This window comes from Rosa rugosa, chromosome 7 (assembly GCF_958449725.1).
Source record: "Rosa rugosa chromosome 7, drRosRugo1.1, whole genome shotgun sequence".
Lineage (NCBI taxonomy): Eukaryota > Viridiplantae > Streptophyta > Magnoliopsida > Rosales > Rosaceae > Rosa > Rosa rugosa.
This window is the reverse complement of record NC_084826.1, coordinates 14,187,435-14,206,098: the sequence shown is the minus strand read 5'-3', so window position 1 is coordinate 14,206,098 and position 18,664 is coordinate 14,187,435. Positions and strand designations below refer to the sequence as shown.

At 36.8% G+C, this 18,664-nt stretch overlaps 3 protein-coding genes across 3 annotated transcripts; 2 read left to right on the top strand and 1 right to left on the bottom strand.

Annotated features, from left to right (window-relative positions):
* Positions 1-3,504: 3,504 nt before the first annotated feature.
* Positions 3,505-4,927, top strand: LOC133722886 (alpha carbonic anhydrase 4-like). Its single transcript, XM_062149745.1, has 7 exons — positions 3,505-3,598; positions 3,687-3,907; positions 4,065-4,171; positions 4,253-4,355; positions 4,475-4,636; positions 4,718-4,765; positions 4,859-4,927. Exons 1-7 carry the CDS (start codon positions 3,505-3,507, stop codon positions 4,925-4,927), a joined length of 804 nt encoding a protein of 267 aa, XP_062005729.1.
* Positions 4,928-5,625: 698 nt separating this feature from the next.
* On the bottom strand, positions 5,626-7,281 carry LOC133721437 (uncharacterized). The gene is made up of 6 exons (XM_062148054.1): positions 7,051-7,281; positions 6,593-6,684; positions 6,425-6,503; positions 6,245-6,339; positions 6,023-6,118; positions 5,626-5,937 (listed from the first exon to the last, which is right to left on the bottom strand). The coding sequence occupies exons 1-6, from the start codon at positions 7,217-7,219 to the stop codon at positions 5,857-5,859; spliced, it is 612 nt and encodes a 203-aa protein (XP_062004038.1). The 5' UTR covers positions 7,220-7,281; the 3' UTR covers positions 5,626-5,856.
* A 4,753-nt stretch (positions 7,282-12,034) lies between these two features.
* LOC133721190 (zinc finger protein ZAT5-like) lies at positions 12,035-13,592 on the top strand. Its single transcript, XM_062147733.1, has one exon. The coding sequence runs from the start codon at positions 12,507-12,509 to the stop codon at positions 13,467-13,469; it is 963 nt and encodes a 320-aa protein (XP_062003717.1). The 5' UTR covers positions 12,035-12,506; the 3' UTR covers positions 13,470-13,592.
* The last annotated feature ends 5,072 nt before the right edge of the window (positions 13,593-18,664 follow it).

The following is an 18,664-nucleotide window of genomic DNA, read 5'->3' as shown; positions in this document are numbered from 1 at the left end:
AGAAATACAAACATAAGTATTTTCATGATAGTATTAGGATTTTTTTTTTTTTTTTTTTTTTTTTTTTTGAGGTAAATGGAGTCAAACTTTATTGAACAGATAAAAAACTAATGAGTACATAGTTCATGATCAATAACATCATGAAGAAAAGATGGAACAGAAGAAAAGAAAATAGGTGTGCAAGTATTACTAATACTAGATTCAAGTAACATAGTAAAAGATCGTTACGTAACTATTTCTATTAAAATTGACTAAAACATGATGTCATATATTTACATACTAGAGCTATATAATTAGATAAACAGATGAATACAGAGTTTTTCGACATGGTGTGCAAGGCTATTTAACAAGGGTCTATGATAGACTTGATTTTTGTTGCCAGTCTTACCACTACTCGTCTCAATTCCACTAATGTTTATTTTTATGGTGTTTCCTTTTCTTTAAGGCTTTACTCCAAGTGTTGTCAATTTTGTCCTATAACTAGAAAACTTTCACCATGATAAGGCTATCTCAGTGGTAAATTGAAGCCGTGGTGTGCAAGGCTATCTCACAAGGTTTATGATATAATTCAATTTTGTGGCAAGTCTTACCACTACTCTCGTCTTAATTCCACTAATGTCTATCGGTACAGTTTTCCTTTCTTTTAAGCCTCTACTGCAGGTATAGTACCAAATGTTGACAATTTTATCCTATAATTGGAAAACTTTCATTATGATTTATGATAAGGCTATCTTAGTGAATTGAAGTGGTGATGTGAAAGGCCATCTCACAAGTTCTATTATAGACTTCAATTTTATTGCCGGTCTTACCACTACTCGTCTCAATTCCACTGATGTCTATCGGTACAGTGTTTTTCTTTAAGGCTTTAACACAAGTCTATTACCAAGTGTTGTCAATTTTGGCCTTTGTCCATAACTGAAAAACTTTCATCATGATAAGGCTATCTTAGTAGTGAATTGAAGTCATGGTGTGCAAGGCTAGCTATCTCACAAGGTCTACTGTAGGCTTCAATTTTGTTGCCAATTTTACCACTGCTCAGCCTCACGTCTGGTTCTATATTATTTTAAAAGCATTCCCGTTTCTCTGGATGGTCTATATTATTTTAAAAGCATTCCCGTTTCTCTGGATGGTCTATATTATTTTAAAAGCATCCCCGTTTCTCTGGATGGTGTTTCCACCAGTCTGAACCCAATTAGCATATGGTTAAGTCAATTAGCAATTAACTAGGTTGGGATCACCTTGATATTTTATACGACCATCTGAAGTTAAGTCAATCTACCTAGTGGAGGTAGATCTGTCTTGTTGCAATTGAAAACAACATATACAATTAAGTTTAGATAAACATAAATGACTAAAAATAAACAAGACCATATTCCCTGCTCTAGATCTACCTAGTCAATTGCTAATTGACTTAACAATATGCTTTCGAAAATCATAAATGGAACCAGGGATGCTTGTAACTTACCCCCACTAGGTATTAATACAGTTAAGTCAATATTTACTACATATTTTATACGACCATCTAGGTAGATCTTAATATAGTCAACTTAGATATACCAACCTCCACTAGGTAGATCTCAACCTAGTTAATTGCTAATTGACTCAACCAATCTGAATACATGTCAGCCAATCAAGATAAACACGTAATGTATTTAATAAAATCTGAAATAACTTTAATATCAGCCGAAGGCAACAATAAACTTGACAGCAAATGAATTCTGATTTCTTTCTCATATCTTTATTTATAATTACGCGCATAGATATAACGGTATTTTTATTATTAATTGGATAGATTTATTATTCTTTTGTTATTTTTTCATTTATTACTTTTCTTAATTTTGATTAAACTCTTATGCTATTTAAGTAAGAGTTTGTCATCTTTGTAATTGAGTTTTTTGACGTTAAAATGAAAAATATAGCCGCTTTTACAACAGCCTATTAAGAGTTATGTTCTTCTTATTTCCGGTAACATGTGCTATTACTTTTATGTCTATATTTTAGGACCAGTCCCCCATTGGAGGAACTCGACCTTGGTGAGAAGCAAAAGACCCAAGTCCCAAAGATCAACAACGTGAACACTCAAGGCTAGTATTCTTCGATCTCTTTGATATATTGACCACATATATAACATATGTTGTATGACTTGTATCTAGAGTGTTTGTGAATGATCCTTGTATATATGATTGAGTTTGCATTAACAGTACTCTCAATTGTCCACGTATATGATTGAGTTTGCATTAACACTCTCAACAGTCTTCACACTTTCATAAAATTCATTGTGCACGTATTCCAAGTTTCCAACCTTAATATTACTTTCTATTCTCTCTTCTTTTGTTTTTAAAATTTAAAATTAGAATTAGACGATATTAGCTTCTCATTAGGACGTTAGCAGTCTTTTGCGTGAGGGGTATACCCTTCCCAGAAAGAAGAAAAGTGAAAACAGGCCCTAGTGAGAATAGAATTGAACTTAATTAGATGTTGCGGGGCTACAAAAGTTACATGATAATTACTTTCTTATGATAATCCTGCATAAGTAAAATAATCCCATGCGAAATTGCAAACCCCACGTTGGGGTACTAGGGAGAATGATTAGTCTAAGAATATAGTCTCTAGATTTTCCAAATTAGAGAATTCATTAGAGGGAGAGAATTGTTCTCGTATTGTATTTGAAATGAAATAAATCCCAACCTTTCAGTTTTCATATATTTTTTGATAAGCTAATTTATTTACGAACGTTTAGTGAATTTATTCAAGATGTCAATTAACTAGTTTCTAGATACTATTATATCCTTGTTAATATCATTAGAGCATCTTTGGCAGACTCTCTATCTTTTGACTCCTTAGCTATTTTGGAAGGCATGTTTAGCTTTTTATCAATTTTAGCAGCCGCACTAGACTCCTAAGAGCATCTTTAGCAGACTCTCTATTTCTGCTCTTTAGCTATTTTGGAGAGCATGTTTAGCTTTTTATCTATTTTAGCAGCTGCACTAGACTGCTAAGTGGCTCTCTATTAATCTTTATTTTAGCTATTTTGAGTAAATAGTCAAAATGGTTAGCATGACTAAAGATGCTCTTATATATCTCTAGAAAGATGGGATGTCATTGTTTTACGTTTGTTTGAATAGGGAGTTATTGAGTTAATTCAAAACAAAAACTCCTCTGGTGGTTTTACTACTGAAAGTTATTGGTGTACTGACTTGCGTACCTGACTGGCTGGTAGTTTTCCTAAAAATACCTAGATGAATATGTACCGATGAAAGATTGGCACGCCAAAAAAAGCAGGATTACAAGTCTTTGTTATAGCATTTGATATATATCTCCCTATAGGTTGTCAACATTGCTCAATAAGAAAGTTGAATTAGAGTACCAAATACATGAAGTGAATCTGTGAATGTATGTTCAAGTAGAGTTAGCATCGGATATGAATTGATTACATTATGCAATAGCTGTAAATTTAGTATTGCAGATTTAATGCTACATCCATTATTCATTGCAGACGTAGTGATGGTTAAATCAAAGAAAGTCCATCTTCAGTTCATTGCTTTCACTCTTTTTCTTCTGTCCGGGCACCCCATCAGACCCGTCAGAGGCCAAGGAGGTAATGCCAAAATATACAATAACATGAATTCATCATCATCATCATCATAATCACTACCTACTGAGCTCATTCTGTTTTTTTGGTGCAGTGAAAGAAATAGGGTATGATTATAGGCAAGGGAGCCCCAAGGGACCAGAGCACTGGGGAGAGCTCAAGGAAGAATGGAAGGAATGCAAAGATAGAAAATTACAATCGCCAGTAGATTTGTTGCCTTCGAATGCTAGAAAAGCAATCTCAAGAGTAGATGATCTTAACATGAGCTATAAGCCTTCAAATGCAACTATGAAGCATGAAGGTTATGCTATTTCGGTATGGAAGTGCCTAGCTAATATTATTCATTACAATCTTTTCTAGGTCACGATAATGGAATTCCAATTTTAGCTATCACAAGTAACATCAGAGTGTCATTATCGCTACCTTTTCCTGTTCCATTTTTCTTAACTATGTTTATATTAAATTGTTGCAGATTCAATGGGAGGGTGATGCTGGATCAATTCAAATAAATGGCACTGATTACTTGCTCAAAAGATGTCATTGGCACAGATCCTCTGAACATTTCATTAATGGCAGAAGGTTTCTCTTTCTCTTTGCTTCTCTGTTTGTAAAATCCAAAATACTTCTTCAAATATGTCTAAGCAGAGTTCTTTTTATCAGTTATGATTTGGAATTGCACATGGTTCACCAAAGCCAGAACAACGATGTGGCTGTAGTCGCATTCCTATACCAAAGTGGCAATCCCGATCCTTTCCTGTCAAAGGTAAATTTAAGGCTCAAAATATCATAGTTGTGCTATGGAAAAAGAATAGGCTGCATGTATAGCATTGGTTACTAGGAAACTAGTGGCATAATTTTACCATCACCTTTTTTTTCTTTCAGATAAGCAACGATGTATCCTCCCTAAGTGGCACAAAGGAGGCACGCTTGGGAGTGATTGATCCTAGTTTAATAAAATGGCCAAGCTCACGATTTTACAGATATATGGGCTCACTGACGACCCCTCCTTGCACTGAAGGAGTTATTTGGAGCGTATACGAAGAGGTACAATGACCTCCTCTTCATTTCACCTTAACAAAGTTTTTCTTCGAAACTCTTGTAGTAAGATTCACATTTTCATCTCAGGTACATTCTGTTTCAATAGAACAGCTGGGGCTAATTGAACAAGTCGATGTAAGTAACATATTTTTATTGACTGACCTCATCTACACATCAAAATAAGAATCACATTTTATTAAGTTCTTCTTTTGATTAACTTGAATGCAGCATGGGATGAATGCAAGACCATTACAGCCTCTTAAGAATCGAGATATCACGCTCTTTGGTCCGCAGTAGGGAACTAGGGATTCCATTTTGTTACTGTGAGTCAAACATTCCTATTAGGAATATACCATACTCGTTTACTAGGGTTATTGTACGTCTCCAAGAGAGATGAAAAAATAAAAAAAATCTTTAGTCTAAACGCTCTATTCTTATTTGACTATTGGTAGAGCAAATGATTCTATTGGGACTATGACTATTTGTTTCTTTCGAATTTATGAATTTTACCTCATTTTTGAGGTTTGATCCTTTGTTCCTTGTCCACTTGAAGATTCGTCTTGGTTTAAACCTAAAACTAGGGCTTGAAACTATGCGTTACTTGCCCATAACTCACAGCCACATTGCCAGCCATATACGATCGGTCGCCCTACAGTCTGAGAGTTCTTTGTTCATTGTGATTTCACTGAATGATCGAGTGTTCTATTGTTTCTGCATTGAAATGTGCACTGCTAATGTTACGCATTGGTGCTTTGGTTTTTGGGGACAAATGGTGGCCTCTAGTTCATGCGCTGGGTCTGGCAGTGGATCTGTGTCGGTGAGGTTGTTGGCCGTCTAAAGGTTATGGGATTTAGTTCAATGATACATGAAGCCACTCTCTAACAAGCAGCTAAGGCAGAGTTGTGTTGTTCTTAGACCGAAGGTCCAAAACATTTGTACTGATGTAGTGTCCCAATGAAAACTTTGAAAACGTGATCAGATAAAAGAATCAGAAGGGAAAAAGAAAAATAAACTGCATCATATCCCGAAAACCTTGAATAGGAAGAGAATGTGCTAGTTTATATATTTGATATTCTAAATTCTGAAGCTCATAATAATAAACAAAGAGGCCATGAATCACATTTTGGTGTTGCTGATCTATAGAAGCCATGTGAAGAAGCGGGCCTCACAACCTAAATGAAATCTAGATTTTTTTTTTTTTTTTTTTTTTTTGCAGCAGGTAAAACCTACTGGTATGCCATAGCACCAGCAGCAGCCTCCAAAATCCTTTTAGCTTCTGTGTTCGGTTCTGGTAACTCACTTGGGATCTGCCGAAAGAAAATTGATCAGAAACACCACAAATGCAGAGGAAGCCGGAAATAAGAGAGAGCAAAATAGGACTCAACGACGAACCTTTCCATACAGGTTTGCCCTTGTAGGAGAAGCTCCAGAAGCCAGCAACAATCTTATAATATCAGCATGCTCACCTCTGGCAGCATGATGCAGAGGCTGTGGAATAGATAAGAAAGGCTACATTACAACTTCGAATACAGTTCTAGGGATATTCAAGAAATGTTTTTTCACCAATAGAAATTCCTAGTAAAACAGAAGAAGGGTGTGATTAATTATACTCACCGTATCACCTTCAGCGTCAACAGCTTCTAGCATTCTCTTTACACGCTCGGTGTCATTAGCACTGTTAACTAGAAGTTGAACTATCTCAGTGTATCCTGCATACATCATTTGCAGAAAAGTCAAATAACGAACTGAAAGACAATTCACACTAAAAATTGGTATCAAGTTCTTATATCTTACCCCCAGCACAAGCATCATGCAGAGGAATAGCTCCATCTTCATCCTTAGCCTCCAAGTTTGCCCCCCTCTCCAAAAGCAACTACATTGAAACAATCAGTCGAATTATTCTCAGTTCAAAGTCCTTACTTCCAAAACATACATGAAAAATAAAACCTTGCGCATACTGACCTGGGCACAAGAAAGTTTACCATAGAGACAAGCCAGATGCAGAGCTGTGTCCCCATCTTCCACTGGTTCATCAATACTGCCTTCTAAGTTATCTACATAAAAATCCGAAAACACCAACAACATCATCTGAAATTTGATTGACACCCAGAAACAAAACAAGATACTAATTTCAAAAGCACTTGTATACAAAGTAACCAAGAGAGCAAACATGAAATCCCATACTTTGTACATTGAACACATCACAAGCACCTAACTTTAAGGTTAATAGAGTTTATATAACCAATCTATACTAACATTATTTCAGTACAAATCTTGGGTTTAAGTCATGGATATACACAAGTCTAGCAAAATGAAAATTGGGCTAAATTCCCAAATCAAAGCAATGAACTTTATCAACGAATTAAGAAACCCAAGTCAAAAACAAAAGTGGGTATGCGAATTTTAGATGCGACAAGTACCGAGAGCGAGTCGGAGGGCGTCAAGGTCGCCGAGCTGAGTGGCGTCTGCGATGGCGCGTAGGTGAGGAGGCGCGTGAGAGTCGAGGTCCTCCAAACCCTCTTCTTCAAAGAGAGCGTTTTCGTCATCGTTGTCGTCAGCCTCCACTAAACCCCTGCCCGGAACCGCCATTGCTTTTTGGTTTCGTTTCGCGTCTTCTTCTGATTTCGCAAATAGGGGTTTTAAGAGGCCAGTAGGGTACTACTGTTGCGCTCTTTAGGCACTTGGGCCGGGTCGGGCTCGCACCAGCCCCAAAGTTTTGGCTGAAAGAAAAGGAAACTAGTTAAAGTCATTCCATTCAAGGACATACTAATATTCGATTTAGTGATATCGATCTATTCTTTGTAAGTGGGAAGAATACCTCACGTATGAGTAGACATTTGTATTCTCACAAAAAGTAGAAATTCCACGAATAGGCTCACTCCCCCCTTTATTTTAGCTTTGCACAATTTCAATATGAAGCATAGCATAATTAACTAATTATTCTGTCCGTCAAATTGTACATATACTAAGGCCTAGTTTAGTGTGGCTGTGCTTTTTAAATAATCAGTTTTAGTTGTGCTGGGAGAATAATCGACTTACAAATTAAGTGGCTGAACGTTTGGCAAAATATATTTTAGCTATGCTGTGAGTACAAAAAATAGTGTTTAAGTGTTTGGTAAACTTTAATAACTTTAATACAAGTGCTAGGAGTGTATAAAATGACCAAAGTCAATCAGCTTTTAAAAGCCCAGCTTATAGAAGCATGGTATTTGCAGCTTCCATAAGTTGCATAGGAAAGTGTGAGATTGCACTTTAAGTTGCTGGCTTTTGTTTTACCAAACAGAAATAACTGCTTAAATTATTTTATAAGTCACAATCTCACAATCACCTCGGGGCCAAACTGAGCCTAAGTATATGATTGTTGTGAAAGACATATTTCATTCTATTATTAAGTTTGGTAAAAACAAAAAATCCACTTAAATGATATGCAAAACTTTATGAAAAATGTTTTCTAAACTTACGGAAAATTCAAAACTGTTTCACTGCAACCATTTACTTAGTTTATTTAGGGATGGCAAAAATTCTCATTGGGTAGGGTACCCATTGGGTATTCGACCCTAACGGGGAGAAATTCGGGTGAAATCGGGTAACGGGGATGGGGATCCCCAATATTTGAATTCTGAAATCGGGTACGGGACGGGGATGATATTTTGATCCTCATCCCCATACCCACCCAATAAGAATTATATGAAATAATATATATATATATATATATATATATATATATATATATATTATTTATTATTTATATTTTTGGTATTATTTATAAATAAAAATTTATGTAAACTTCATCTTTTTGTCAATATTAATTAAATTCTGTTAATAACCACGTGGTGTGGTGTGTTGGTCGAACGGCCTAGTCTAGAACCCCCAGGTCTAGCGTTCGAATCCCAGCTCCATCCCGTGGCCAGCAGATTTGAGGGACCCTTTGGGTTCGTGCGTCTGTGGTGCAGTGGATTAGTCTGGCTTTCGCTGCAATGTCGGTGCAGGTGTCCTGGCGCTGGGATACCACTGCATGAGTGTGTGAGTTACTAACAGTTAACTACCTGATCAAAAAAAAAAAAAAAAAAAAAAAAATCTGTTAATAAATATGTTCAAAAAAAGGAAGATTCTTTTAATAAAAAAAATCTTTATCAACATGTCAATTTTCCTTGATTGAAATAAGAAATTTATTTTATTTTGATGTTTGATTTTAACTTCATATTTTACAATTCATAATTATTTGTATGAATTTTTATATAATAAATTACTAATATTGTTAATGGAGATTGGCGCGGTACAAGGACCTAATCCTCAATGGGGACGGGTAAACTTATTACGGGGATTGGGGCGGGTAAGGGGATGAGGAATGAAGTTGGATATGGGAATGATAATTTAATCCCCTTATCCTACCCTCCCCATTGTCATCCCTAAGTTTATTCATCAATTGACATTAAAATGTAGAGAGGAATTAATACACCTTTCATAGTTCATGCCCTCACATAGATATTACTGACACTTTACTAACATAGTAGAAAGACTTAATATGAGGCCATTAGGTGCTTCAGCTTCAATCATTAAGTGGGAATGCCGTATGGGGTTTGCAAAATCAGAGTAGAAAAAAAACTCGTCTCATGGTTCACGCATGTGAGCTACTAAACCTATCCTAATAGCTACCTTAGCAAGGACTGAAGGACTTTACTAAAGAGACAGAAGCCAGAAGGCAGGCATACTTCTCGGGAAGCTAGTGCCTAATTAACTTAGCTCGCTTGAGGTTTTGCATTATCACTATCACATATTCACATGTGTCCAGTGTCCATACCAATCATGCATAAAGTCATGATCCCTAGGTGTCCGAACTAATGTAAATTATATGCTAAACGAACATCTATGAAGGAATAATGGAATTTTGGTTATCAACTTATCAAGCATGTTTTCTTGAATATGCTTCTGCCTAGCTACCTTATTCTAGTGCTTTTTTTTTTTTTAAGAAAAAACAATTATAACACAAAATTTCAATTATAATCTAAACTTAATTGGTTAAAGTTGAAAGCTGAGGAAGCCTCCGAAGAAAAAAAAAGTAAATTCATAATTTTTTGAGACTCCTACATGACCAAAATTAGCATTAACATCAGCACCGAAGTTGGTTTCACGGAGCATATGAATGAAGCAAATATGTACTTTAATACATATTCTAATAGGTCAAAACTACATGCACGTCAGAAAGTTAAGGCCTAAATCAAGGGTCATCTAGGGAAGACTTGTTCTTTGTATGTTCTTATGGGGTCTCCAATAGGCAAGAGCCGCAGAATTCAGTTTTGCCCATGAGTATGACTGGCACATGTGAAGTCAAGTGAAGATTTCAATCCTCTGAAACTCTGAAAGTCATTATTCTGAAAAATGGGTGCTCTCACTATACAAAATACGGACAATACAATATATAGAAACTTGGATATTTTAATACCATGGATACATGCAGGCTTTGGAGGAGGGTGGATGAGTAGTAATAGTAGTAGACTAGTAGTGGGAATATGGATATATATTATACAAGAAATTGAAGAGTATAGGAAAGGAGAATTAGTGAAGCAAACCCCATGTTATGTCACCAACCAAAACCGCAAAAAAATACTAAACAATAATTGAATTTGATGCTTTACTTTGGGTCACTAACTACTGCTGATGCTGGCCTTGGCTATTACGTGCCCTTCACAACCCCTCCTCCTCCCCCTATAATTCTTTACGCCAAGAATCTGATCTCCTTCTAAACCCATTCCTCTTCACCATCTACTTCACACTATCTACCTCATCAACTACATCCCTTGCAACTTGGTCACCGCCCACAAATATATATATTCATTTTTAATCTTCTCTTCCTTCGTTTTTAAATTCAATTTCAAGTAGGAAAACAACACGTATCAACACTCGTTTATATCTTGATAAAGGTTGATCGTACATTTTATATTATGATGTCGTATTAGGATTTAAACGATGTCTTATTCATGTTTAAGTAGAAAAATAATTAAAAAGTTCAAGCATATAATTTAACACAAGCACGAGAACACTCAACACCAAAGATTCGGAGTCACTCATCATAATGGTTTTCATGTATGTATGGGTTTTCGGTTTTCCTACTTTATGTAGCGCTTGAAAAGATTGGAAGTTAGAAACATATGTTGCGATGGGAAATTTTTAAGAACAGTACATGAACTTAAGGCCACTCCGAATTTTGGTGGTCAACGTTTATATAATCCAAAATAAGTACATGAACTTTTAATCCCGACCCAGTTTTCATACATACCGTCACTAACACCGTTAACACCCATGCCTTATTAATATGCCACGTGGCATAGATGTTAACGGTGTTAGTGACGGCATGTATGAAAACTGGGTCGGGATTAAAAGTTCATGTACTTATTTTGGGTTATATAAACGTTGGCCACCAAAATTCGGAGTGGCCTTAAGTTCATGTACTGTTCTTAAAATTCTCTCTGTTGCGATTGGTTGGTTCATTTTTGGAGAAACATAATAAACTGACCAGCCCTACTTTATTGCTAGTGCTGTTCACAAGTTCATAACTTGAGAGTTGAAAAGTGTTATGAGTTGAAAAGAATAAAGGAACGTAAAAGTGTATATATTGCTACATACTTAGAGAAGAAACTTTTCTCTTTTCCCCTTTCAGTTTCCCAGAATATAATGTTGTCTTGGTTGTATTTATACTCTTGCTGTTATTGTTTTTACGCAATCATGGGAGGAGATTGAGTATCCATGCAGCATACCATGCCTTTTTAGAAGTCATATGTATAATGTACAACTCATCTATTAGCTCGAAAAAAATACATTACAAAAGAAATATATGTTTACTCAATTATATGTGATGTGACATGTTATGTTATTCGATTATTAATCTGAACTCTCAATTGCATACTTAGACTAAATCTATCTTTATGTTTTATTTTACTACTCCTGTGAATTAATTGGCCACTATAATGATTGAATGGAGCAGAAAATGTCAATCAAATAATTGGATCATCATAATAGGGGTGGCGTGATTTTTGGGTCTAATGTCCATCCAAGAGTGATTACCCTATAATATGAAGTGGGTGGGTCAACTGCACATGTAGCTACTACTGCAGCTTAATTTGATTTAATCAATAATACGAAAATCCCCTCCTCACAAGTCACTAAAAGATCTCCACCAACAAATTACAGCAAAATTAGTTAAACTGAACTGTTAATCACGTCTGTAAGCGAGACGTTTTAGTGAGCGAATAGTTATGTGATAGACAAATGTGGTACGAACAGTTTTACGGATTAGTTAAACCTCACTGTTCAGAACCCCAAAAATAGTTTGTGCAAACAAAGAAAACACACTCGAGCAAGAAAAGCAAAAATTCTGTGGTAGTCCAGGCTTGCAATGCAAACCAATTTTGAAACTCCAGAAAGGAATCGTTGGAAAAAAGTAATGGGTTTGCTTCAAAGCCAACCGAATCTCACTCCTTGCCTCGCTTCCTCATACTTACATTGCATCTCTTCCTCTCCCTCTCTCTCTCTCTCTCTCAATACACACCTGTATGTGTATAAATATATAGTGCACTGCATCATTCAGATATATACATAGAAATTCATATATTGCCTATCTATATATAACTTCCAAGGTTGGAAAAACGCCAAGGTTGGCAATTGCAAATACACGGTTACTACTACACTAGCTTTTCTTTTTTATAGACTCCCACTTGAAACTCGCCTCCTCACCACCATTATTCATCACTATAATTACACCCCACTTTCTCAAACGTTTGCTTCATTCTTTACCCACCATATATCTCTCTAGATTCTTTCTCTCTGTGATCTGAAAGGTTCCGGTGATCCAGGTTGTGCTGGTGGCGGTGTCTAGAAGATGATGATGATGATGATGGAGGCTGCAAACCTTGAGGAGGATCAGAACCAGATGATGATCATCAAAGGAAAGCGCACCAAGCGTCCGAGGCTGTCATCTCCGATTGTGTTAACAACGACAGCTTCAAGCTCATCTAGTCCAGGTGGTGGTGATGATGTTGAAGATCATCATCATCATCATCAATTGGGTATGATTAGTACTCCAATTAGAGTTAGTGATCAAGATGATGAGACAACCGCCTCGCCGGCCACCTCAGCTGAATTCACAGAGATGAGCACTACAGAAGAAGAAGAAGACATGGCAAACTGTTTGATACTTTTGGCTCAGTCGGGTCAGACACAAATCCGAAAAGTTCAAGAACAACAACAACTACAACAACAACAACCTATTAAGGCTGTTGCTGCTGCTGATACAGCTCCTGGGTTATATGTGTATGAGTGCAAGACATGTAACAGGTGCTTTTCTTCTTTCCAAGCACTTGGTGGGCATAGAGCAAGTCACAAGAAACCCAAGGCTAGTAATGTCATCAACACAACACAAGCGCAGCCGAAGAAAGCGTTGTCGTGTATGGAAGATCAAGATGAGTATGATCGTCGGTTTAACAACAACACAACAAGCACAACGCTTTCGTTACAAATATCGAACAGGGGTTTTGGCAATAGCAAAGGCAACAAGGTTCATGAGTGTTCAGTGTGCGGGGCTGAGTTCAGCTCTGGTCAAGCTCTTGGGGGTCATATGAGGAGGCACAGAACTTTCATGAACTCTACAACAACAGCACCAACATTGAGTAGTCCGCAACCTCAAGCACCTAACAAGAGGCCAAGAAGTGTTTTAGAGTTAGATCTTAATCTTCCTGCGCCAGAAGAAGAGCGGCTCGAAATGACCAAATTGCCATTTTCCAGCTCCAAGAAGGAACAAGTCATTGTCTTCTCTGCCTCTGCTCTGGTGGGATGCCATTACTGAACAGCTAGAGCAAATTACCATTGTAACCCAATTGATTATTTGACATTGTTTTTAATTTTTTTATACTGATACCATTCGATTAATTGTTGATTCTTTTTACTTGTCCAAAACTTAATTTGATCACATATATTGTTGAAATTCTTTCAGTAATTCACATCAAATTCACAAATTAAAAATTTGGACCCCTGTACACTAGAGATTGAGCATTCCCTATTGAGTAGTCTCTAAGGAGAGATCGGCAATTGGGATGAGTTTGGCACCACCCAAACCTGAACCGAAAGTAGTGGGATTAGGTTCCCTAGCTTGTTTGGTTTGCAAGAAAAGGAAAACGCTTTGTTTTGTCCATCTGTTTCATATAACTGACAAAAACATAAATGGGTGGAAATAAGCAAATTGCCAGCGAGCTAACTGCCCTTCTTTTATGGATCGATCCGGTACCTCTGCATCTGTAAAGGAAAATGATCCACCACACTCTTCGCCTCTTTAAGAAATCAGTTTGTTGTAATTGGTAAGCATAAAGATGGTACATCTGTGAAGCTCAAATTCAGGTACTTGGCTCAACTATCGGCATAAGAGTAAAGCAAGAGACTGAGATAGATGAAGTCATAGATGTCATTACCTTAAACAAATTAAGTCCAAATAAGCTCATTTAAGATCTAATATTTTGAAGCATAGCATAACAAATCACACGATCAAGCCGCATTACATGTTCATGATTTAAGCTAAATCACAACAGCCCTACAATTAGACAACATATAAACGACGTCTATTGTAGCTAGATAAAACCAATTAGACGCCACATGCATGCTTGAAGTCATTGAAGTTTGATTAGTTGAGAGATCCATAGGCACTCATCAAAATTATCCTGAAAATATACAATTACCACAAAGTTAGAAACGCCAATTAGAATTGAAATCAATTTCACATAACGAAAATTCTAAGATAATGAATGCGATCTAAAGGACGGTTCTTTATCATTTGCAAGTGTGAGGACTTTCATCGAATACCTAATATACGTGTTATGCAAGTTCAGTACACGAAAACACTAGTCCAATAAAATAGAACTTTCATAACACATACCATTCAAGCTATGCTACTTCAGTAGATGATGATAATCATAATGAAAGATAGCGGCACATTCGAATTCGATGATGGTTGTAGGAGGAATGAAAAACACAATAAAGTGCACAGCACTTTGGAGCTTTCACGCAAGCAATGACCGGCCAAAAGAAAAGGTTTAGTAAGTTGTCAAAAAAAGAAAAGGTTTAGTACGTGATGCCGATATAGGTGCAGCAAAAATAGTGGTGGAGAGCGAGACAATAGAAACAGTATAATGAAGATAATAGTTGCTTTGGTAAAAACTGAGATAAGGAGATAATATATCTTGAGAATCACATTGTACCAAGGAAAAGAATGAACACAAGTATCAACAGGAAGCAGTGGATTAGTCTGGCTTTGCCAGGCTTTCGCCGCAATGTCGGTGCAGGTGTCCTGGCGCTGGGATACCACTGTATGGGTGTGTGAGTTACTAACAACTAACCCGATCAAAAAAAAAAAAAAAAAAAGTATCAACAGGAAGCAAACAGGATTCAGCAACCAAAACCATATGACAAACACAATCAATTACAAATAAAAAGAAAATTCTAAGTTTAATACTATTTACAATGCGAGGATTTTCATCGAATACCTAGCAATGTGAGCTTAATACATAAAAGCAGTAGTGTAAGACCCCGGAAATTCGTTATTAATTTCTAATGGTTTCCGGGAATTAATAAAGTGTTCGTTATACGATTTCGTGGTTCGAGGGTGGAGTGGAATTATTTTCGGACGAATAATTATTCGAAGTGCACGTTTTAGGGGGTTACGAAGTTTGACTTTTTACATGTTTAGATTCTGTGAGAGCTTCCTTCATGGAAATCGTAGAGCGCGTCGATACGAGTTCGTGGACATGCGGAACGCGGAAATCGGAGTTCGTATGAAGAAGTTATGACTGTCGGAAAAACTTTCCATTTTGGTACATATGGGATTTTTCCGGAAAATTTCAGAAAAATCTGACTTTCCATTTTGGGAAAGTTTTCTCTTTTCTCTCTCCCCGAGCCCGCGTCGCACCTTCCACTTCGCCGGCTTCGTTCTTCCTCCTCCGGCCACCATAGGACTCGATCCAAGGTGGGTTGTGTTCGCCTTGCTGCCCTTTACACTTCTGTGGAAGAAATCGAAGGTGGGTCGATCTGTAGCTCGTGCTACGACGTCGAGAAAAGTCCGAGAAGAGGTCGGAATCGCCTCAATTCGCCGACTTCCATTCTCCCATATCCGGCCACCTTTGGCCGTGGTTCCAAAAGAGATTTTGCACTCCAAGGGACGTAGATCATTTACCCCAAGGTGGATTGCATCGATTTCATCTGTGGAGATCGAATTGGAGCGAATTCAAAACTAGGGTTCATCGGATCCGTCGGATTCTAAGGTAAAATTAGACCGATTGGTTTATAATTGGACTTTGGTGTAGTTATGAAAGTTTCAATTGGAGTTGAGATGAAGAACTTTGATGTTGGAAGTTTTGTCAAATTTTGACTTTGGTTTGGTGGCGGTGCCGCCACTGTGGTGGTGGGTTCCGGCCACCTCTGGGGCAGTTTCTGCTCCTCAGTGCGATCTATTCGTCGATACAAGCATTTCGATATATAGTTTGTAATTTTTGGAAATCGTATGAGCATGTTATGAATTTTCCAAGTTTTAGGGTTTTCGATCCGTGAGGATTCGACCGTCCAATTGACTTGTAGTTTTTTTATATTGATCGTATAAGTATTCCGGAGGCCTCGGGTGGTCTCGGATGAAGTTTCGCCTCGATTGGCATTACTTTTGGGGATTTTAGTTCAACGGGGGTTTGAACTTTAATCGTTTTCGATCCGTATTTTACTTAGGTGATTGATAGAGTGTGTTATGTACTTTATCTCGGCTGTAAGAGAAGACGCAGCGGGATTTAGTGGTGAGTAAATCTTACGGTGTTCGGTTGATAAATTAGTTATGTTTAATTTAGTAGATTTAATTGTTAGCATGCAAAATCATATTTATCAAAATAAATTATTTGTTTTAAAATATATGAACTTGATCGACAACGGTTCATGGGTAAGTTAAAACAATGTTTTGATATAAAATGATTTTCCAGAAGTATAATTTATAAAACTATAGTTGGTATTAATGGTCATTCCTGCGTGAATGATTACGTATATATATATTTACGTGAAATATATATATATGGATGGTGTGACATTGTGATGTGCGTATGAACTGTGAATTATTCAGAATGTGGTTTTGTGCGTTTACTCTTTGTGGAAAATTCGTTATATCAGGGGCTTGTTGATTTGTCGTGTTGAAAGAGTAATTGAGTTGGGGTAACATTTTGAGTCATGTGGGATTCTTTGTAAATGTTTGCTGATCTTCGGATCTGGAGTCACTATGGGTGACCGTTTGCTGATCTTCGGATCTAGAGTCACTGTGGGTGACCGTTTTCTGATCTTCGAATCTGGTGTTTATTTGGAGTTGATGGGTGATCATCTACTTTAGTCAAAGTCGATGGGTGAATATCGACTATCGACTTTAGTTTGGAGTTGATGGGTGATTATTGACTTTAGTGTGAGTTGTTTGACTTCTTCATTTATTTTCCTTTTCCTTCTAATTGTTGAATTTTATGTAATCTCCTGAACTAAGTTATATGCAGGGATTACTGCCTTTTGTATTGTTTGCTTTATTGTAATCTCCTGAACTAAGTTATATGCAGGGATTACTGCTTTATGTATTGTTTGTTTTAATGTAAATTCCTGAACTAAACTCTATGCAGGGATTTATATGATTTCTTTTGTTTGTTTTCATGTGATCTCCTGAACTAAGTTTCTATGTATGGATTATTGATTTTGCTAAATTCTTATTGTGGGTACAGTTATGGGTTGTGATCTGTAGTGACTGATAAATGAGTTGGGATGACATGATTTTGGCAACCGCGTTATGTTGAGGGAAATGAGTATGATTTCCTGGTTGTGCCGTTGAGGCAAAGGAATAGTGATCTAATAGATTGTGGGGACGTAAAATGAATTGAGAGACAGAGCATGTGGGTTTTTAGTTGGGTTGAAATTGTTGAGCATGTTATTGATTAATTTGAACTTGACGTTTTGTTGTGATAATTGCATATTGTTTTTGTTAAGCTAAGATGGTGAAAGCATGTATTTTGTGGAATTAAATGTTGTTTCTTTAATTCATCTCACGAATTGAGAGATTATAAGCATGCGTGACGTGAGTCACTTTATTTGAGTTTACTCATACGGGCTGAAAGGCTTACCGGGTTTGTTGTTTACATTCCCGGTGCACTATTCTATGGTGTAGGGGTTATTGTGCAGGTTTGATTATCGTGTGATCATTATCAAAGCTGAGGTGTACGTTCGATGACGTGGACGTGGAAGGGTGCTCTTAGTTTTAAGTCTTCCGCTGGGTAGTGAGTTGTGGTGGGTGTGTTTACTTATTGAATTGTCATTCAGTATGATTTGTAAACTATCTGTAATGTAATATGTGACTCTAAAGAACGAGTCGGTATTGACATTGTGAGTTCGGTTTGTTTGTTGCTTAGTTTAAATGAAAAATTTTCTATGTGTTTTTCTTGTGCTTGTTAAGTTATCGCGTTTCGGATTTGAATTTAATTATTCAAAATTCGGGGCGTGACAAGTAGTAAAATAAAGGATTAAATTATGTTTAGTCGACCCTGTACTATGACCTTTTTTTCGTTTCAGTCCGTGACATTCTCAATTAATCTGAAAAGTCTCTAACGTCAAAATTTCCGTCTGATTGGTTCCTCCCGCGTCAAATTAGTAGTTGGCCTTAGGTGAAATGTCCAATATACCCCTATGTTATTTCTTTTTCCTTTTTAATTTCTTTTTCTCCTTTTTTTTTTTCTTTTTCCTTTTTAATTTCTTTTTTTTCCTTTTTAATTTATTTTTTTCCTTTTTTTCTTTTTAATTTCTTTTTTTGCTTTTTCTTCTTTTTTTCTTGTTCCTTTTTTATTTTTTTTTCTTTTCGTTTTGCCTACTTTCTCATTCCTCAACCCACCAATCCCATTCCGATCAAACTCCACAACCCATCTGTTTCTCTCCCCAAATTGAAACCAAACCCAGCAAAGACCTAGCTTGGCGGTGCAGAGATGGACATCGAGCAAA